The sequence below is a fragment of the Triticum urartu genome, chromosome 5, assembly GCF_003073215.2.
Source record: "Triticum urartu cultivar G1812 chromosome 5, Tu2.1, whole genome shotgun sequence".
Lineage (NCBI taxonomy): Eukaryota > Viridiplantae > Streptophyta > Magnoliopsida > Poales > Poaceae > Triticum > Triticum urartu.
The window spans coordinates 46,959,951-46,982,023 of record NC_053026.1 but is presented as its reverse complement, the minus strand read 5'-3'; the positions used below and the strand labels follow the sequence as shown (position 1 = coordinate 46,982,023).

Sequence of the window (22,073 nt, the reverse complement as noted above, 5' to 3'; positions counted from 1 at the left end):
GGAGCTGACCAAGATCGGCGAGGAGTGATTGCTCAATGACACCTCCTCCGCCGCTAGCAAGGGAAAGGGCAGGGCTACCCAGTCAGGGTTGACGTTGGCGGAGATAGCCTTTCACACGATGCATGAGAAAGTGAGTAGCTCCTTTGTGAGTGTCAAGCGGCCGCCGGACATGGCTGTCGCGCCCACGTGCCAACCGGCGAAGCTATATATAACTCTGGGGATTGTGGCCTCCAACCTTGTACCAAATTGTGAAGAAGAAAAAATAAGGGGGAGTGCTTAGATCAGATGAGATCTTCTTTAGCATCCCAGGCCTTAGCCCCCCCCCCCCCCCCCCCCCCCCCCCCCCCCCCCCCCCCCCCCCCCCCCCCCCCCCCCCCCCCGCCCCCATCCCTAGCAGCAGTTTCTACGTAGCTCTGCCGCTGCTCGTGCCCTTCCGTTGCTGGAAGGACCACTTCAACGATGATGACTATGACGAAGGTGCCGACGGCTAGCCATTCATGCATACAAGGTCATTGTCCGGTAAAATTAGTTTATATTTTTAGGTTTTAGTTGAACGTACTAAACATGATTGGGTTTTCGTAAAACATATCAAATTGATGTTCATTTGCATGAATTCCATCGCGTTTGCATGGATTGTCTTCAATTATTTTATCACGGAAAGAGGTTTACAAGCATCATATGATCGGTATCGGTATCATGATCAGCGGATGTGTCCGTGGACAGACAGTAGTATGTCCGATTTGGGAGGCTAACAAATTGGAAAAACCGAGTTCTCCGAAAACCGAGAAGCGGGAGAAATCACGGACACCTGCCACCGCCGAGTGACTCGATCCAGCGCGCCCCTGTCCCTTCCCCCACCACAGCACCTCGTCCAACCCTAGCCGCCACGGGCAGGAGACGGCGCAGAGCACCTCGTCCGACGGCGGCCGCCCTCCCCGCCGCCGCGAACCGTCAACCTCGTCCGTGAATCGACCGCCGCAGCACGCAGGCGGCGTCGATTCTCTGTCTCCCCCGACCACCTCTTCAGCCGCCGCCGCCCCTAATCAGCAGGCGGAGATGAAGCCAGTGGTGGGTATCGTGGTGTCGAACAAGATGCAGAAGTCGGTGGTGGTGGCGGTCGACCGCCTCTTCCACAACAAGGTGTACAACCGCTACGTCAAGCGCACCTCCAAGTTCATGGCGCACGACGAGGCCGAGGGCTGCAACATCGGCGACAGGGTATGTCAGTAACCCCTAACCTTTCTAGCCTGTCTGCAACATCGGCCTTTGGATCCAACCTCTTAGAATTTATCCTAGATCTTAATGGTGATAATTTTAATGGTTGCTTATGCAAACTATGTTTACATGTTTCTCTCTGAGAAATTTGGAGGTCCATACAAGGAATGTAGCAGATTTATTACTAGCACATTTACTAGATTTTTACTCCAGTAGATAGAATCCATTTCTGACGAAAAACAGCAAGCGCTGATTTCATTCATTACATTTTATTAAGAGAAAAGCCAGACGGCTGAGTTACAGTAAGGTTGCCATAATATTTACAAAGTGACAAAGACCCAGGCTAAGTGCTAATCAGGCGGTAACCACATTGCCCTTTACTAGGCTGGCCTTGCTCCAGGCGGCTATTTCTTGCTGGATAGCATCTAGAACGGCAGCAGCAGGGCTGCTCTGGTGCCCGAAGATTTTAGTGCTCCTTTCCTTCCATAGCTGCCACCAGGTGCATATTGTGAGGCAGTTAGTCATTATTCTTGTTACCATAGGGGCTTTGTCTGACCACACAAACCCACCAGTCTTCCAAGCTTGGATTGTCGGCTTCCGGCTCAGCGATGTTCCAGCGAAAACGACGTCAAATGAGAAACCAAGACTCCTTACTGAATGGGCATTGGGCGAAGAGGTGCAGTGCCGTTTCCGGGTGCAGATTGCATAGCTCTGGCACACTCATTGGTACCAGGGGATGCCCATCAAGGAATTACTGCCAAACCTCTTCAGTCACAGGCTCACAGCTCTGGCTTTAAGCTAATGCTGTGGCAGGCCGTTCTGAATAACAAATGGATTATGGATCAAGAGATCTTTGCAAGTGCTGAGGGAATACCTGCAGCTTTGGAGCATAACACAAGACTTGCAGCTTGATCCTATATCGGCTGATGACATTAAATGGAAGTGGACCACTGATGCGCAGTATTCTGCAACCTCTGCATACAAGATGCTCTTTCCAGGACTGATTCGGTCTAACTACAGGGAGCTAATTTGGGCGTCCAGAACACCTCTGAAATGCCAATTCCATGCTTGGCTCGCCATCTAGGGGAGATGCAACACCGCAGACATCTACATGGTCTTTAATATGTCATAATGGCACTTCTGTTTTATATTGCTATACGTCAGCCTATAATATTATCAGCTGAAGCAGAGCAGTTTATTTCTTGGCACATTCTCTTCTGTAAACTTTAAATAAGATAGATCTGCTGGACTTTCTTAGGCATGTAAGATCAAAGTTTCATTAAGCTAGCTAGGTTATCGGCGAAACTTATTATTTTGTGATCTTTAGATTAAACACTAAACAATATTGCCTCTTGAACACTTGAGTGATGATGGTTGTTGTTACAATAATGGAGTTTTTTTCTCCTTCCATCCTTCATAATATTCTGAGTTACCATGGTTCCATTTGAAAAGAATGCTTGGACCTGGTGTTGTGTGCATATCACGTCAGTTAAGGCGGTGACTCTGCAATTTGCTCATAATATGTCTTCTGCTGAACAAATTTTGCTTTCAGCGCCGAAAGATCCACATTACTGAGGACTTTACGAGCGGTTTGGTTTTACAAAGAAGCTTGTATGATTGTGATTAAAAGGTCGAATAGGTTAACGAGTTCGTGTCGTTTTGTCCTGTAGGGTATTCTTTTTATCTGCTTACAGGAGGCTAGTGTTCTTTTTGCTCTATGATTCATTCACGCAAGGTGTAACAACATAAACTAGAACAGTTTTCTTCTTCTTATAATTCCTGCATCAATATCTCTCCAGGTTAGGCTGGATCCTTCTAGGCCATTGAGCAAAAACAAGCATTGGATTGTTGCCGGGGTTCTTCGAAGAGCTAAGATGTATGTTCCACCGCCACCTGCACCAAAAGCTTCTGCTGCTACAACTCAACAAAGTAGCAGCAAGTCATCTGTTTGATGATCCTCAGAGGCAAACACATACATGTCTTTCAGAATGTCTCTTCTTTACTGACTGACGGCATGTCCAGAGAACCATCTCATTGAATAAACAACGGCTGCTATGAAATGTTCTTTTTTGTGATGGTCATCATGTTCAATTTATTTGTTTGCGGTCCGAAACTTGGTGATCCAGAATTTATGTTGGACCCTATACCTTCGAGTTTGCCGCAGCAAAATTCATAGTAGGTACGTAGAACTTAAGCATTTCTTCATAATAGTTCTCCATACATGGTGGAGGCCGTGGTGGTGTTCATGGCAGAGCTGAGACCCTGGCATGGGAGAGAGCTGCCGGCCATTGGATGTCACCGGTAGCTAGTATGCTCATTGTGGCTCACTGTTGCCGTCCACCGGTGAAATTAAATTCCTGGCAGGAGAATTGCAAGTTTGCTCACGTTTGTTGAATGTACCCACGCTTGAATATATGCTGTTAATGTGGACCATTCTTGTAAAACATTTGTTCTTCACATGGTATCTTTTTTTCTTGTGGGTCAGTAGGCTATTTATTTAAGCATATATATAAGTTGTATGATTTTCCAGCTTTAATGTGTCTTGATTTTCCAGCTGAAACAATTAGATGCTTCAGTTAGTCGATCATCTTGTAAGACTAGTGGATTTATCTGCTTTTTAACTATTTTGGACCGAAATGTCACCAAGGTTTTGTGATGTAGTTGGTTACACGTCGGTCTAAGGCACTGAAGGTCTCCGGTTGGAACCTGGGCGAAGCCAATTTATGTTTTCACATCTCCCTTTTTTGTCACACTTCTCATTGTGAGAAAAAGAATGGAAGAATAGTTATTGTTGGCCTCCAAATTAGTAGCACTCTAACAAGCAAAGTTTTTTTAACAAGAAACTTTTATTCATTTAGGAGCATTTTACAGAGAGGAGCGTGAAAGGCATCACGCTTGATACAGAAGTAGACTGAATTCTCAGTGCTAAACGAGCTTGATGATGAGCTTTGACATTTGTACTCCTGTTAATATGAGAGATGTTACTATGGCGGAAAGAGGGAGAGGCCTGGATTGCCACCAGCTGCGACCTGTTCTCTCAATGGCTAGAATCTGCAAACACCGTTGGCGCCATAGCTGCAGAAGCCAACACAAAGCAATCTGTGTAGTGGTGTGGATCTTGAACCTGTAGAAGAAGTCCATAAATCTCTGCCTGAAGCGGTGAAGATGCCGGAGGTGAGATCGCCGAGATGTGCAGGTGCTTAAGATGCTCATTCCCTTGAAATTGAATGACTACACCTTATCCTGCATGACTTTTCCCTGAATCTTGCTGCTGCTTCCATGCTGCACCGCAGAAGATTGCATTCCCTGCAGTCAATTCAGAAGCTTGGAGCTGCAACACAGTTTTTGCTACCTGAATGTTGCTCAATTGCACTTTGTTATGCTGTTCAGTGGAGCTGGAGACCTCTAACTTTTTTTTGAAACAAGGCAAAAGATTTGCCATTTTCGTTGATTAAGGAAGAAGGTTTTAGACAAATAGCCGCAAAGCGGGGAACAAAGAACTACTCTCGCGGCATTACAACACTCAAGTGGGTGGCATCTGCCATAGAACAAAGATGGGCCTCCTCTTTGATCTTCGCGACGACCATCATCGTTGTAGCGGCAGTGTTGCGAAAGACCCTTGCGTTGCGCTCTTTTCAAATCTCCCAAGACCCTGGAGACCTCTAACTTTGTGCGTTGATAATGGCATTGGCTGCTGCAAAAACTTGTGTAGGTTTGCTTACTTTCCTGCAAAACAGAGTGTCGTTTCGAGCCGTCCACAAACACCACAAAAAGGTATAGAGAGTAGCAGGTTTTATTTGTGGGTGTTCAGATGTGAGCAAGGCATGAACCATATCAGGAATAGTGCTATGATGAGCAGCAAAAGATTCAGTTTAATGTACCAAGGAAAACAGAACCATTGCTGATTTAGAGAAAGGACATAAGAATAGCATATGCATTTCATCTTCTGTATTACCACATCTAGAGCAACATTCTTTAATATGTTTGGAGTACCTGCTTGCCCTCTTACTCGTTGGAAGCGCTTTCCTCAAGAGCCTCTAAGCGAATGTTTGAACTCTTGGTGCCAACTCTTTATCCTGCCATACTTGATTAAGAAGAGAAATGATCCATGGAGGAACAATTTTTGGGCGTTGCCTCGGCGAAAGTTGAAGGTTGTTGAAACAATGTTTATATGCACTTCTTGATGTACAATTGCCTGCAGGGGTTAGTTTCCAAACTAGGCTTATTGCCCGTGTTAATTTTTTCATATTTTTTGTGTGGAGGTGCTGCGGTGGCAAGGTGAGAATGACCGCACCAATGACGGTGAGGGTGTTCAAGAACATCAGGATGGGCAAGGATCACCACAATTTGGACAAACTATTTCAGAATAAATTTGTTCCGAACCATAAAATTGTTCTATCATTCTGGGGATGATATAATATCTGCTCCAGGTGCAAATGCACCAGTTTGAACAATAAATGAGAAGTAGTAAAGAACTAAAAAAATCTTTTTCCCAACAGTCATTTATGAGTATTTCACACATGTGTGAAATTTTCATAAAGGAAAAACTTATTTGAAGTTTATGAAAGAAGACATTTCAAAACCACTCCCTCCATTACAAAACATTTGAAGTTCTAGGGTTTCTTCTAAGTCAACTCATTTAGGTTCGACCAAATCTAAAGAAAAACTTCCAACAATCTACAACACCAAATTAGTTTCATTAGATTTTTAGCGCCTCATTTTGCATTTGGCACTTGGGACTAGAACTAAGTTATCCTAAGATAGGTTTGTCACCTTCAAGACCTGACACAAACAAGGCACAGGGGTGGGCACGCAAAGCAAATTACAGGAACCGCAAGCCACTGTTCGGTTCATCACACTGACAGTTACACACACATACATAGGTCTTGTTCCCGATCAACACGGGAAGGAATGCCAACTATGTTTCGGTTCACGGCAACAAACATCAGATCAGGTTCTCAACAAAGATGCAAACCATACATACCATAGCTAGGATGGGTACATAGGTAGATAACTGAACCATACAAATCGGACAGCGGTTTTCAAGTCTTTTGCTCAAGCAGATGGCCGGCGGCAGCGGTCACAGGAAGGTCCAGTTGACGAACATGAAGGCGAGGCAGTGCGGGGCGCCCGCCACGTCGTCGCCCACCACCTTCCACGCCACCGCCTGCTCGTACGACGCCTGCCGCCCCATGCTCGACTTGCACACCCCACCAGGGAGGTACGCGAAACCCTGAATGAAATGCAACATCTCATTCAGTCATGTACTCATGTAACAAACGGAGTGCTGCTCTACTCTAGTGAAGAGATGATACATAGTAGGAGGTGCATTGCTGCTGGTCAGTTGGCTAGTTGAAGTTACCTGCTGCATGACCTTGGAGAACTCGGCGCACAGGGCCTTGCGCCCCTCGTCGTCCAGGATCGCCTCCAGCGAGATGTCCTGCAGGTTCACCAGAGTCGTCTCCAGCATGTCCAGGGCCGCGTTGTTGCCGAAGGTGAACATAGGAGCAGGCTGGCCAAAGTTAACATTGTCAGGTTAGGTGGTGAGTTTCGGCACAGGAAAATCTTTTCATTCCTTTTTTGAAGTAGGCAGCACAGCTAAAACTGAGCAAAAAAATCACCTTCAGAGAGCAGCAGAGTATCGCGTCACTGTGGTTCCACAGAAGCTTCAGGGGAGAATCTGCTTCTTCAGTGTCCGACCAACGGATCTCTTCTCCAGTGTGAGCCCTGCAAGTTTCCACAACTACTTAAGAAACAGTGGGCAACAACAGAGGCTTACATGATTTTACAATAAGGCCACAAAGTGCCGAGCTTAGTAGTGGGTTTTAGTTTACCTGTAGCTCCTGCCAATCCAGCTAGCAAGTGTAAGCGCCTCAGGGGAGCCTGGAGGGTGCTTCAGTTGGATCTGCGAGCCTAGGCGGGAAGGAGCTATTGCCATGGCCACCCTCTGAACGGATGCCATCACAGCCCTCACGTACTGCCTTGCCATTGCTGCCACGCTTTCACGGAGGTGGTTCTCGAATGAGAACTGGAAGGCGATGGTCAGCACCGACCTCGTGCTGCATCCACCAGGAGAGTCACCAGAACCACGCAATGCTCCACCAGATCCAACCTCAAGGGCAGACGCCAGGTCGAGTGTGCGTGTGGCAGATGGGACATCCTACAGTTGAGTGTATAATCAACTAGTTAGCAGTGTGTCAACAAAAACAAGAGAAGCCTTCAGGAATATATCTGCATTGGTGAAATGTACTAACCGTCTTTGTGTCCAGTGGTATGACACGGAAGCCCGAGGGTAGCAGCGGTGCATCATCAGCAAAAGATTCATCAATAGGTGCAAAGACAAGCTGCGCGCAAGCGCCTGAAGCGTTCTCATCAACACCGCTGCAAAGCTGCAGTTTCAAAATAACATCACCCAGTCAGGACGCAGCAACTATATAGAACAAGCTAAAAAAACAGTCGGAAAAATACCATACCTGCAGAAGGTACATATCTCGCGCAAGAAGCACCTCATCATGGCTAAAACCATGTCCTTCCAGCCTAAGGACCTCAAGGAACTACATATAAAAAATAATTTAGCTTGATGCACTGATATTGGCAATCCATTATGACGAGATAACTGAGAAAGGGCTGAATTAACTCGTTACCTCTTCATGCTCCAACGTGTGCGCGAGTGGCAGTATAACCTGATTTCCCATGAATCCACCAGCTCTTAATCCTGGAACTGCGTATGGGCTGGCCCTCAAAGAGGCAGCAGAATAAGCATCAACACCAGGATCAGCCCATTCCGAGCGATGCTCCCTCAGAAATCGCACAAGTAAAGCAGGAGGGACATCCTACATTGTCCAAAAGTACACTTGGTTAACTATGATTAAGAGGCATAATTCTGGTCATGTGAAACAAACAGAAAGATTGCCTACTTAATTGAGGAACAAAACAACAAACTGAATGGAGTATGAGCAAATACCTGCACTAGCATTGATGCCTTCGCACACAAAATGCCACCTCCGATGGCAGAAAAGAGCGGTGAAGGGCTGATGTGGGATCCGACAAGCTTGTTTGGCGATGAATTTACTGTGATGGTAATATCCTCAGCACCATCACTCGTCAACAAAGACCAACCATCATCTGGAAATCCACTCACAGCATCGTTGAAGCCTCTGCAAAGTCAGTGTATCGAGTTTAGAGATGTATCGTTGTAGACATGCAGATGGCTTGAAGACCACATGGCCATTATAATGTTACTGACCTGCTGAGCCTTTGACTGAAGGTTCTGAGAACTGCAGGCTGGCGCCCAGCACCATAGGGGATTTCACCACTTGATTCATGCGCGATTTGCCTGATGTGTCGCAATGCCTGCACATAAAGAGCCATTAGCATGAAGAGAACCATTTGCCTGATATGTCACTGGTGCATGGGTAAAATAACAAATTCAGCTATACTACAGAAGGCCAACGAATGACAACAATCAAATGGAATGGCACACATACCGCAATAGTCATCTTCTGTGCAACGATCTTTGGAGATTCATAGAGCGGTCTAAGGACTTCAGGCACACTCCAAGCCTATAGAGTATAGATATATAGAATTTATAAGATGCATTTCTTGCAAGAGTATTCAAGTGTGACACTCACTGATATGAAAGCCATTGTTGTTACTTACATCCAAATCAACATGATCCACAATGTGGATCATGGAGCCACCTCCCTCGCATGGTCGAATCAGATAACCACTAGGGAGCACCTCGGCTCTGATAAAACCAGGAGTGTTAGGCCCAGATGGACCACCCGTGGACTGAGTCAATGACCTTTCACAGATCTGCAGAACAACAGCATCACATTATAAGCAACACTGTGGGGTACTTACTGCAACTGTGAAGAAATGGCAGTAAAAGCACCATTAGATACAGAATCAATACACTACAGTTGGAAGTCACAGTAATAATGTTCATCCAAACAGATTGAGCCCAATCAGAACATGACAAAGACCAACAACAATCAACAGCAACCAACAAGAGGCTTGTATACTTTTTGGTAAGATCATAACAAGCAATTAAAGATCAGTTTAATACCACAAGGCTGCCATCATCAAGTCCGCAGGTGTAGCGGAGTGTCCAGAAGTCGCGTGGTGCCGCCAAAGTCGTTGGTGCATAAGTCTAAGAAATTGAAATGGCAATGGTCATCAGCACAAACAGATTCACTAGAACAGCAACAAGCACACATAACTGCAACTCATTTCTGAGCAGATACACACCTGCATGTAGATTAGCTCGATAGTTCCACCATTACCCGTAGGGAAAACATGGAGGATATCAACGCAACGACAGTCGCGATACCAAGATGGACGATCCTTGAGGATCTCGGCAACCTAAAACGAAGCATGTTAGGAGCTGCCTTATGACTGCAGTAAGGTAAACATGGAGCAATGGCAATGAGCAACATCATACCTTTGTGGGCTCAAGGCTCACAAGACCGCAAGCTCGGGCTGCTACGCCAATACAATTGTGCGAAACAGCGATGATTCCAATGGAATCCGGACCAGGCTGTAACCAAGTTCCAGTTCAGAGCGGTTAGAACAAACTTGGTACAAAACCAGCACTTTGTGCACTACTATCATGTATACAATGAATGCATTACCTTCATTCCCATCATTTGCACCCATTCGACAGCAGTTCCGGTCGCCTTGGACAGGAACGCTGTCAAGGTCTCTTCACCGATTGCGAGAAGACTGCACACGACAAACGGCATCTCAGCAAACTTGCATCGACCAAACCCAATTTACCTAAGAAATGAGACTGGGCATTGCACTTACCCAGCTGGGTTGTTCGCATCCCTCTGCGGACGCGGGGCTGCTAGGGCTTGCTGCTGACCACTCGTCACCACAGACTCGCAGCTCGTGTCCGTGGTGGCCGCAGAAGCCTGCAGAATTGCAAAAAAATGTCACCACAGGTGAAACAGGAAAGGCAATAGCCACTGAATCCTCTGAATCAGCAACACGACATGAAACGATATCAAGTACATAAGCACACATTGCATCTAGAGAGAAGGGCAGTGTGAGCTCACCTTGTGGATCTTAGTCTTGAGACTCTTGACCGACGCGTTCTCGTAGACGAGACGAGACACCTGCTTCTGCAGCCGGTCATTCTCCTCCATCAGCAGCTTGTTCATCGCGGTGAGCTTCCGGTTCACCGTCTGCATGCGGGAGGACTCCTTGCGCTGCTTCTCCCGGCACCTGCATACACACCAATCACAAGAAAAGCCACACGCTTCAGCTCAGTGGCATGCGCACCTGGATAAAACTAGTGCTGAAAGGATAGCGGTGGCCTCTAACACAATGATATTCTTGTTATTAGGCAAAGGCAAGATCCTGCGATGTGCCCCCTTATGTCATAAAGTGCGCCTCATCAAATCAAACAGGAACAAGGCGCAAAAAGCCCTTTGCAAAAGAGACAAATGGTTAATACTACTACGCAAATGGAACAGATATGTGTGAATCATTGCCTAATTGACAGTGATGTGTGTGTGTGTGTGCCTGCATCTGTGAAAGTCCACACCAGATTTCAACATCTTTGTAATGGGTTGAAGATTCTTGGGTCATGTTTCCCCTTCATGGGTACAGTGTGGTACTAGCAAACTACTACTACTGCCAAGAAGTGATGTTCTTCTTCATGTTCTAACACAGATTTACCAAGCACAGAAAAAAGATGGTGCACTCATGTACACATCCACCAAAGATTCAACAAGAAAGGAAATAAAGTAACATAAGAAATGAGGTTAAATAAACTAGCACAGTAAACAAGAACACCAGCACACGAGACAGTAAGCAAGGATGCACAGGAAACAAGAAATGCCTGAGGGAATATCTGTTGGGGGAAACCCATTGCAGACCCAAAACAGCAGCCCAGATTTGGGAGTGACAGTGAGCCCAAATCTTCCCATATAAATCCAATGAAAGACATGTGAGGTTGTTTGACCACGAAATCCACAAATGGCAAAGAACAGTGGAGGTGCAGAGCCCAAATCAGTGTGGAGACCTTGTCAAAATCTTTGAGAAGATGCTCGAATACAAATAGAGCTTAAACAAAGACCAGATTCGAGCAAACAGGCAGAGGCCGTCCTTTTTTAGGCGTTTGTTTACACAGAATCACCAGACAGAAAAATTAACCCCAAAAATGGAGACACATTTGAACTTCCAAGAACAGAGTAAAGACACCCAAAACTTGCGGAAGTTTGGGTATTTCCGGAAGAAAATCAGAGGAACTCGCCGCATTACTGAAACCCAAGCCCCCTAAAAATGCACATCTCCGAGAGGGCGAAAGGAAGCTGATTTCCCGCATTCCCGGCAGCGGCAGAGCAACACGTAGAGCGGCCCAGATCGGAGGGGAAAGAGGGAGAGGGAGCGGGTGCTGACCTTCGGTTCTGGAACCAGACCTTGATCTGCTTGGGCTCGATGTTGCAGAGGATGGGGCAGTCCCGGATGATCTGCTGGCGGCGGAGGGAGCTGGGCTTGGGGCACTCGTTGTAGACGCGCTCCAGCGCCTCCACCTGCTCCGGCGTGTAGCGGACGTACTTGCCCGTGTCCACCTGCGGCGCCGCCGCCCCCGGGGAGAGCCTCGCCATCTTCTTCCCGCCGCCGCTGCCGGTCGCTGCTGCTGCTGCTGCCCGAAGAGGATGAGGGTGAGGAGGAGGAGGAGGGTGGGAAGGAGGCCAAGGACGGTGGCGCGTCATGGCCTGCGGGAGGGAGAGGAGGGAGCGTGGCGTGCTGCGCTGCGGGGGGTCGCCATGCCGTTCGCTTTCCGGTTTCTTGGGGGGTGGTTGGCGTTGGAAGGGGTGAGCACGCCCTGCCTCCCCTCGTTTTAATACTGCGGCCGGTCCAGTGGCCAACCCAGGAGTGAGAGAGAGTGACCCCTCCTCCTCTCTCTCTCTCTACACTCACTCTCTCTCTCTATCTCTCTCTACACTTTTGTGTCGAGTATATTGAGATGAGAATGAAATATTTCCTTCCCTGAGATGATTTTTTTTACTACTACTCCCTCCGGTCCAAATTACTTGAACTAAAACGACGACAAGTAATTTGGAACGGAGGGAGTATATCCATTTTAGGATGCTTCTTAGATCAATTCATGCAAGAAGAATTCATTGCATGTTTTACAAGCTGTACTGTATGTCAGTAATTTCCAGCTCAAACACACTGCAAGTTTACAAATTACTAGTACTCCCACGCCAACAAAGCTTGTTTTGCTTGTTAATGTTCAAGAACTAATCTTGTCCCTTGTGTTGCAATGGGTGTGCACATAACTGAGGTTCAAAGCAGAGAGCTCCAAAACGGAATGGGGTTGGGCATGGTTACAGTGGATGGGACATGAGAAGACAGCTTTAAGCATGCATCGCAAAGCTCCAGTGTCACAGAAGTAGGATTCTTTAGGAATCGCAGCGAGAGAGAACCCAGAAGAAAGATTCTTCAGGCGTGGGGAGGGGGCAGCAGTAAAAAACATTGCCAGCGCTTTCTAGAAACCTGTGTGGGTATTTCTAAATTTTCTACAAATTCAAGCTTCTACCTTTTTTCATACAGTCTTTTATCCCCTGTGTTATAAACAAGCTGGTGCTCCAAAAGCAGAGGTGAAAAAAATGTACTGCTGGGTGAAGAAAAATGTGTAAAGATGTATGGTTTTTGCTGCTAGACATTGGCATGGAAAGAATGAAGGGGGGCTCGAGAAAAAAGAAGAGAAAAAAGAGATGAGATGAAATGATGCAGACTGGCGGGCCTGCAGGAAAGAAAAGGCTTTTTATGCTCTGTTATCAATACTGTTGCTCCTGCAAATCTAAACAGTCAAAGCCACTGCGCCATCGCCGCAGACGCTCCAGGATCCTCTGTGACTGTGAGCATGCTGCCGAGTAGCTACTGTATGTAGGATTCGTACACGGCATTCGGGGTGGATGGCCGCAGAAGATCCTGGGAGTGGGTCCGGCCCTGGGTGGCGCTAGGCCCGTGCGCTGGAAGGACGAGGGTGGCGAGACGAGGGCCACCCGGGTTGACCGGTCTACAACCGTGCGATCGGGTAGCGCCCCTGGGTCTGAGCGGCTGCGATTCGGCCGCGTGGCAACTCCACCGTTTCGGAGGCCTACCGTATCTTTTATTTTCAGCACTAGTGCTATTTTCTTACCGAAACGTGCTCTCTCTTTTTGTTTGTTTTTTGTGGATTACCGAAAGGAAAACGTTTTCGGACGGACTGCCGGCCGAAGCGTTGCGCCGGTCTAACGCAAGCCACACGATCAATCACGATCATGTGGCCAGCAAACAGCGTGCCCGCTCCCTTATCCACATCGAACGTTTTCTTCCTCGCAGCTTCTTCGTCCCGCGCCGGCGTCTTCATAGCTCCGATCCCCCGCCCCGCACCACCGGCGTCGCCGCCGCGACCATCCTCCCCCATCCCCGAGCAGATTTCCCTCTTCCCCTGTCCTTTTTTCTTCTCTCTAACGACTAACGCTTGGGCCCTGATCCCCGACGACCATCTCTCATCGGAGATGAACACGACAGCAGGAGCGTTGCGCAGACGGCGATGCTGGAACCATTAGCTTTTTTGCTCCAACCGGTGGCCAGCCAGACGCTGGGAACCGCGGTGCCCTCGTGCTACAACCATAGCGTTCGGGGAGCTGCAACCGCGACACCAGGAGAGCTGCAAACGGCAGTGCCCTTTGCTACAACGGCGGACTCAAAAAGCTACATCCAGTCAGGGATTTGCTAGAACCGGCGGGAGATGCTAGAACTAGTTTTGGTAGGGAGGTGCAAACGTTGCCGGGGGAAGCTCGAACCAGTGTCGCCGGAAGCTACAACCATTGGCTGGAACTACTGGAACCAGTAGCCAAAAAAGCTGAAACCAACAACCGTCGGAGCTACACTCTTAAGCAACGATGCCACGGCATCAACCTTTTTTGCTGCAACCATCGTTAGATTTACTACTACTGGGGAGGAAATTTGCTACATCTATCATAAGCGGAGCTGCATGGTGCCATGACCGGCAGACTTTTTTTGCTGGAACTGGCTACTAGTGGAGCTGCAACCATGCAATGAGGATGCTTGAATTGCCTACGAAAGCTGGATCCAGTGTCTTTTTTTGATTCAATCCAGCAAGCGCTACTAAGATGACGACGGCCGTCGAGGTGAGCTGCAAATGGCACCAACAAAGCTACATCCGGCTTCCATTTTGCTGCAATGATTTTAATGGGCGAAGCTTAATCCTAGAGACGACGGCGACGGCGAGGCATTTTTGCTGTAACCGTATCGATTTGTTGCTACTACAGGCGACACTTTTGCTACATCCATTTTTATCCATGAAACTACCCATTGATGCTTCAACGGGAGGCGATGAGCATGACGGCTATGTAGCTTGGAGCGGCAAGGGCGGTGCGGTGCTCCAACAGGAGGCGACCGCAAACAGCCGAGGACGAGCGAACAACTGCAGAAGCCAGAAGGCACGAGCAGCCAGTGAGCACGGGGACAACAACGGCCGCACGCTTAGGACAATGACGACTTGATGTGGTGCTTGTCGACCTGATGCGGTGCGCCCCCGCGACCAACCGAGGGCGCCCGTGGGCGGCCGGCAAGCACGGCCGAACGAGACGAGCGGGGCGCTGCTCTCTCTCTCTCTCTCTCCTTTTTTCCCTATGGCGGAGAAATCCCCATGGTTCTGAGGTTGTTGGAAGAGAAGAATAGTCAGATCTAAAGGTTGACAAAAGGCTGATCGGCCAGTCCGCCGGCGCCTAACATAGACTTTTAGGGTTAATTAGATAAATGCCACTCCAATTATGACGATTCATAAAAATGCCACTTCAATTTCCAAACTTTAAAAAATGCCATTGTAACTTTTGCAAACTTTGAAAAACGCCATTGCAGACTTCGAAAAATGCCACTAGAAATGGCATGAAATGGCATTTTTCAAAGTTTGGAAATTGTAGTGGCATTTCTCGGAATCGTCAAATTTGGAGTGGCATTTATCAAATGAACCCTTGATTTTACATGAAGATTCATGCAAGCATTTTCATTAGTCTTTTTTTCCTTTTTCTTCTAGTTTGATTGAGTCACTTACATATGCAATAACTAGAGCACATCTAGATGTACCTGATGACCCACAAGTATAGGGGATCTATCGTAGTCCTTTCAATAAGTAAGAGTGTCGAACCCAACGAGGAGCAGAAGGAAATGATAAGCAGTTTTCAGTAAGGTATGCAAGCACTGAAATTATCGGTGACATGAAGTGTCATGTAGTCGACGTTCACATGACACCACTAGAGGAAAGACAACATACATCTCATCAAAATATCGAACGAATACCAAATTCACATGACTACTTATAGCAAGACTTCTCCCATGTCCTCAGAAACAAACGTAACTACTCACAAATCATATCCATGTTCATAATCAGAGGGGTATTAATATGCATAAAGGATCTGAACATATGATCTTCCACCGAATAAACCAACTAGCATCAACTACAAGGAGTAATCAACACTATTAGCAACCCACATGTACCTGTTGGAAATATGCCCTAGAGGCAATAATAAAATGGTTATTATTGTATTTTCTTGTTCATGATAATTGTCTATTGTTCATGCTATAATTGTATTAACCGGAAATCGTAATACATGTGTGAATACATAGACCACAACATGTTCCTAGTAAGCCTCTAGTTGACTAGCTCGTTGATCAATAGATGGTCATGGTTTCCTGACCATGGACATTTGATGTCATTGATAACGGGATCACATCATTAGGAGAATGATGTGATGGACAAGATCCAATCTTAAGCGTAGCACAAGATCGTGTAGTTCGTTTGTTAAAGCTTTTCTAATGTCAAGTATCATTTCCTTAGACCATGAGATTGTGCAACTCCCGGATACCATAGGAATGCTTTGGGTACACCAAACGTCACAACGTAACTGGGTGGCTATAAAGGTGCATTACAGGTATCTCCAAAAGTGCCTGTTGGGTTGGCACGAATCGAGACTGCGATTTGTCACTCCGTATGATGGAGAGGTATCTCTGGGCCCACTCGGTAATGCATCATCATAATGAGCTCAATGTGTCTAATGAGTTAGCCACGGGATCATGCATTACAGAACGAGTAAAGAGACTTGCCGGTAACGAGATTGAACGAGGTATTGGGATACCGACGATCGAATTTCGGGCAAGTAACATACCGATGAACAAAGGGAATTGTATACGGGATTGATTGAATCCCCGACATCGTGGTTCATCCGATGAGATCAACGTGGAACATGTGGGAGCCAACATGGGTATCCAGATCCCGCTGTTGGTTATTGGCCGGAGAGTTGTCTCGGTCATGTCTGCATGATTCCCGAACCCGTAGGGTCTACACACTTAAGGTCCGATGACGCTAGGGTTATGGGGAAAGTTTGTACGTGGTTACCGAATGTTGTTCGGAGTCCCGGATGAGATCCCGGACGTCACGAGGAGTTACGGAATGGTCCGGAGGTAAAGAATAATATATAGGAAGTGAGTTTTGACCACCGGGAGTGTTTCAGGCGTCACCGGTAATGTACCGGGACCACCGGAGGGTTCCAGGGGTCCACCGAGAGGGGCCACCAGCCCCGAAGGCTTGCATGGGCCAAGAATGGGAAGGGACCAGCCCCTGAGTGGGATGGTGCGCCTCCCACCAAGGCCCAAGGCGCAGCGAGGAGGAGAAGGGGGGAAACCTTAGGTGTAGATGGGCCTAAGGCCCACCCTAGGGCGCGCCCCCCCTCTCCCCCTCTTGGCTGCCCCCTCCATCCCATCTAGTGTTGCCGCCCCCCTAGGGGTGGGAACCTTAGAGGGGGCGCACCCTCCTCCCCTCCTCCTATAAATAGTGGGGGTTTGGGGGCTGCCCAACACACGAGTCTCTCTCCCTCTTGGCGCAGCCCTACCCCTCTTCCTCCTCGTCTCTTGCAGTGCTTGGCGAAGCCCTGCTGGCGTGCCACGCTCCTCCACCATCACCACGCCGTCGTGCTGCTGCTGGACCGAGTCTTCCCCAACCTCTCCCTCTCTCCTTGCTGGATCAAGGCGCGGGAGACGTCACCGGGCTGTACGTGTGTTGAACGCGGAGGCGCCGTTGTTCGGCGCTTAGATCGGAATCACTACGTGTACGACTCCTCCAACCGCGTTCTTGCAACGCTTCCGCTTAGCGATCTTCAAGGGTATGAAGATGCACTCCCTCTATCTCGTTGCTAGTATCTCCTAGATTGATCTTGGTGACTCGTAGGAAATTTTTGAATTATTGCTGCGTTCCCCAACAGTGGCATCATGAGCTAGGTCTATGCGTAGATTCTATGCACGAGTAAAACACAAAGCAGTTGTGGGCGATGATTTGTTCAATTTGCTTACCGTTACTAGTCTTATCTTGATACGGCGGCATTATGGGATGAAGCGGCCCGGACCGACCTTACACGTATGCTTACGTGAGACTGGTTCCACCGACTGACATGCACTTGATGCATAAGGTGGCTGGCGGGTGTCTGTCTCTCCCACTTTAGTCGGATCGGATTCGATGAAAAGGGTCCTTATGAAGGGTAAATAGCAATTGGCATATCATCGTTGTGGTTTTGCGTAGGTAAGAAACATTCTTGCTAGAAACCCATAGCAGCCACGTAAAACATGCAACGACAATTAGAGGACGTCTAACTTGTTGTTGCAGGGTTTGCTATGTGATGTGATATGGCCAAAAGGATGTGATGAATGATATATGTGATGTATGAGATTGGTCATGTTCTTGTAATAGGAATCACGACTTGCATGTCGATGAGTATGACAACCGGCAGGAGCCATAGGAGTTGTCTTAATTTATTTATGACATGCGTGTCAATGAAAACACCATGTAATTACTTTACTTTATTGCTAACCGTTAGCCATAGTAGTAGAAGTAATAGTTGGCGAGGCAACTTCATGAAGACACGATGATGGAGATCATGGTGTCATGCCGGTGACGATGGTGTTCATGCCGCGCCTCGAAGATGGAGATCAAAGGCGCAAGATGATATTGGCCATATCATGTCACTTTATGATTTGCATGTGATGTTTGTCATGTTTTTACATCTTATTTGCTTAGAACGACGGTAGCATAAATAGGATGATCCCTCATTAAAATTTCAAGAAAGTGTTCCCCAAAAACAATTAACTATAATAACTAAATAAACTATTCCAATGAAAAGATTGAAAGTTTTTGGTAGTTATAGAATTCTCGTACTTCTTCAACTCGAATACCAAAAGGAAGAAAAAAAATTATCTTTTTTAAAAATGAAATTAGAAATGATAATGATTATGAAATAAAAAACTCATATCATAATTTGTTTTTCATTATTGTGAATCCACTCCAATCGAATATTGAATAATCAAATTCTTCAATTAAAATTCACGAAAATCTGGGCCTGGCGCTCTCCTCTATCTTCTGAGGTCCTTAACCATCTCCCTGAGAAAAGTACATTTGTCTCATACACTATGGGGATGGTGAGAAGAGATATATTTTACATCCCAGAGGGGCTATAATTGGAGATACTACTAAAGGGATGTGGATAAAGGGAGGGATGATAGAAAGAAGGAAGAGGAAATAAATAAGATATAGGATTCCACTATGTATGGTCTATGAATTACATCATAAAAGGCAATGTGATAAAGCATCAATATAATAAAAATAATAGAGAATTAAAAATTGTTGAATATAATTCTACTTACTTTTTTCCAATCTTTTTCAAAAAATCTATTCCTGCTTTTTTTGATCCAGTTTCTATTATTCTCCTCGATAGATTCTATCTTAAAACATACATTGTTAACACAATAAAACTTCCCTAACTATGGCGGAATATTTCCGAGATGTTAATAAGCAAGACGTGCTTTTATTTATCGATAATATCTTTCGTTTTGTTCATCTAGTTCGAGAACCCCTTGTTTTCTCAAAACACGGATTTGGCTCAGGATTGCCCTTTTTTAATTCCATCCTAACCAAGATCGATTATTGGATTACAAAATTATTTTTATTCTGAGTTTTATTCTCAGATTCTATCTGAAGGGTTTGCGATCGTTGTGGAAATCCCATTTTCGCTACGGGAATTTTTTTGTCCGATCAAACGGGAACTCCGAGCAAATAAAACACCTTTCAAAAGTATTAATACAGTCACATGTATGGTAAATGCATGAATGTGATGGACTAAAAAATCTGCGGTTCCTAATGGAATAGGTAACAAAGCCACCTGTCTCTCTTTTTTTTCTTTTGCTTTCTCAGCAGATATTTCATAAAACGGACTCTCCTAACTGTGCACCGTTGCGAAGGTTCATTGTTTCAAAGCACCATGTGATGATCGGGTGTGATAGATTCTAACGTTCGCATACAACGGGTGTAAGCCAGATTTACACATGTGAAACACTTAGGTTGACTTGACGAGCCTAGCATGTACAGACATGGCCTCGGAACACAAGAGACTGAAAGGTCGAACATGAGTCATATAGTGGATACGATCAACATGAAGATGTTCACCGATGATGACTAGTCCGTCTCACGTGATGATCGGACACGGCCTAGTTGACTCGGATCATGTATCACTTAGATGACTAGAGGGATGTCTATCTAAGTGGGAGTTCATTGAATAATTTGATTAGATGAACTTAATTATCATGAACATAGTCAAAAGGTCTTTGCAAATTATGTCGTAGCTCACGCTTTGGTTCTACTGTTTTAGATATGTTCCTAGAGAAAATTTAGTTGAGAGTTGACAGTAGCAATTATGTGGACTGGGTCCGTAAACTGAGGATTGTCCTCATTGCTGCACAGAAGGGCTATGTCCTTAATGCACCGCTCAGTGTGTTGAACCTCGAGCGTCGTCTGTAGATGTTGGAAACATCTGACATACACATTTTGATGACTACGTGATAGTTCAGTGCGTAATACTAATAGTTTAGAATTGTGGCACCAAAGACGTTTTTGAAACGTCGCAGAACATATGAGATGTTCCAAAGACTGAAATTGGAATTTCAGACTAGTGCCACCGTCAAGAGGTATGAGACCTCTGACAAGTTTCTTAAGCCTGCAAACTAAGGGAGAAAAGCTCAATCGTTGAGCATGTGCTCAGATTGTCTGAGTACTACAATCGCTTGAATCGAGTGGGAGTTAATCTTCCAGATGAGATAGTGATGGTTCTCCATAGTCACTGCCACCAAGCTATTGGAGCTTCGTGATGAACTATAACACATCAGGGATAGACATGATGATCCTTGAGCAACTCGCGATGTTTGACACCGCGAAAGTAGAAATCAAGAAGGAGCATCAATTGTTGATGGTCAAACCACTAGTTTCAAGAAGGGCAAGGGAAAGAAGGGATACTTCATGAAACGACAAATCAATTGCTGCTCTAGTGAAGAAACCCAAGGTTGAACCCAAACCCGTGACTAAGTGCTTCTATAATGAGGGGAACGGTCACTGAATCAGAACTACCCGATACTCGGTAGATGAGAAGGCTGGCAAGGACGACAGAAGTATATTGGATATACATTATAATGTGTACTTTACTAGTACTCCTAGTAGCACCAGGGTATTAAAATACCGGTTCAGTTGCTAAGTGTTAGTAACTCAAAATAAAAGGCTATAGAATAAACGGAGACTAGCTGAAGGTGAGATGACAATATGTGTTGGAAGTGTTTCCATGGTTGATGTGATCAAGCATCGCATGCTCCCTCTACCATCGATATTGGTGTTAAACCTAAATAATTGTTATTTGGTGTTTGCATAGACATGATTGGATTATGTTTATCGCAATATGGTTATTCATTTAAGGAGAATAATGGTTACTCTATTTATTTGAATAATACCATCAATGGTATTGCACCTAAAATGAATGGTTTATTGAATCTCGATCGTAGTGATACACATGTTCATGCCAAAAGATATAAGATAGTAATGATAGTACCACACACTTGTGGCACTGCCATTTGAGTCATGTTGGTATAAAACGCATGAAGAAGCTCCATGTTGATGGATCTTTGGACTCACTCGTTTTTGAAAAGATTGAGACATGCGAACCATGTTTATTGGTAGATATGCATGAATAAACTCCATACAGATGGATCGTTTGGACTCACTTGATTTTGAATCACTTAAGACATGCAAATCATAACACATGGGCAAGATGACTGAAAGGCCTCATTTTCAGTAAGATGGAACAAGAAAGCAACTTGTTGTAAGTAATACATTTTGATGTGCGCAGTCCAATGAGTGTTGAGGCGCGCAGTGGATATCGTTATGTTCTTACTTCACAGATGATTTGAGTAGATGCTGAGTATATTTACTTGATGAAACACAAGTCTGAATTATTGAAAGGTTTAAGTAATTTCAGAGTGAAGTTGAAGATCGTCGTGACAAGAGGATAAAATGTCTATGATATGATCATAGAGATGAATATCTGAGTTACGAGTTTGGCACACAATTAAGACATTGTGGAAATTGTTTCACAACTAATACCGCCTGGAACACCATAGTGTGATGGTGTGTCCGAACATCATAACTGCACCCTATTGGATATGGTGCATACCATGATTTCTCTTATCGAATTACCACTATCGTTTATGGGTTAGGCATTAGAGACAACCGCATTCACTTTAAATAGGGCACCACACAATTCCGTTGAGACGACACCGTATGAACTATGGTTTAGACAAACCTAAGCTGTCGTTTCTTAAAAGTTTGGGGCTGCAACGCTTATGTGAAAAAGTTTCAGGCTGATAAGCTCGAGCCCAAAGCGGATAAATGCATCTTCATAGAATACCCCAAAATAGTTGGGTATACCTCCTATTTCAGATCCGGAGGCAAAAGTGATTGTTTCTAG

At 45.9% G+C, this 22,073-nt stretch overlaps 2 protein-coding genes across 2 annotated transcripts; one reads left to right on the top strand and one right to left on the bottom strand.

Moving 5' to 3' along the window:
• Nucleotides 1-799: 799 nt before the first annotated feature.
• Nucleotides 800-3,310, top strand: LOC125507794 (30S ribosomal protein S17-like). Its single transcript, XM_048672296.1, has 2 exons — nt 800-1,218; nt 3,015-3,310. The coding sequence occupies exons 1-2, from the start codon at nt 1,057-1,059 to the stop codon at nt 3,165-3,167; spliced, it is 315 nt and encodes a 104-aa protein (XP_048528253.1). The 5' UTR covers nt 800-1,056; the 3' UTR covers nt 3,168-3,310.
• A 2,710-nt stretch (nt 3,311-6,020) lies between these two features.
• Nucleotides 6,021-12,056, bottom strand: LOC125507793 (homeobox-leucine zipper protein HOX33). Its single transcript, XM_048672295.1, has 18 exons — nt 11,623-12,056; nt 10,275-10,443; nt 10,024-10,130; nt 9,849-9,939; nt 9,659-9,754; nt 9,466-9,579; nt 9,284-9,367; nt 8,875-9,030; nt 8,703-8,777; nt 8,462-8,568; nt 8,180-8,372; nt 7,860-8,048; nt 7,689-7,769; nt 7,470-7,604; nt 7,050-7,375; nt 6,837-6,942; nt 6,578-6,727; nt 6,021-6,448 (listed from the first exon to the last, which is right to left on the bottom strand). The coding sequence occupies exons 1-18, from the start codon at nt 11,937-11,939 to the stop codon at nt 6,296-6,298; spliced, it is 2,649 nt and encodes an 882-aa protein (XP_048528252.1). The 5' UTR covers nt 11,940-12,056; the 3' UTR covers nt 6,021-6,295.
• Nucleotides 12,057-22,073: the final 10,017 nt, after the last annotated feature.

Coding starts and splice junctions, on each gene's coding strand:
- LOC125507794 (XM_048672296.1), top strand. CDS start 1,057: ATGAAGCCAGTGGTGGGTATCGTGGTGTCGAACAAGATGCAGAAGTCG. Junction 1,219..3,014: donor GCTGCAACATCGGCGACAGG/GTATGTCAGTAA, acceptor ATATCTCTCCAG/GTTAGGCTGGATCCTTCTAG.
- LOC125507793 (XM_048672295.1), bottom strand. CDS start 11,939: ATGACGCGCCACCGTCCTTGGCCTCCTTCCCACCCTCCTCCTCCTCCT. Junction 10,131..10,274: donor TCAAGACTAAGATCCACAAG/GTGAGCTCACAC, acceptor GCAATTCTGCAG/GCTTCTGCGGCCACCACGGA. Junction 8,049..8,179: donor AGGCATCAATGCTAGTGCAG/GTATTTGCTCAT, acceptor TGGACAATGTAG/GATGTCCCTCCTGCTTTACT.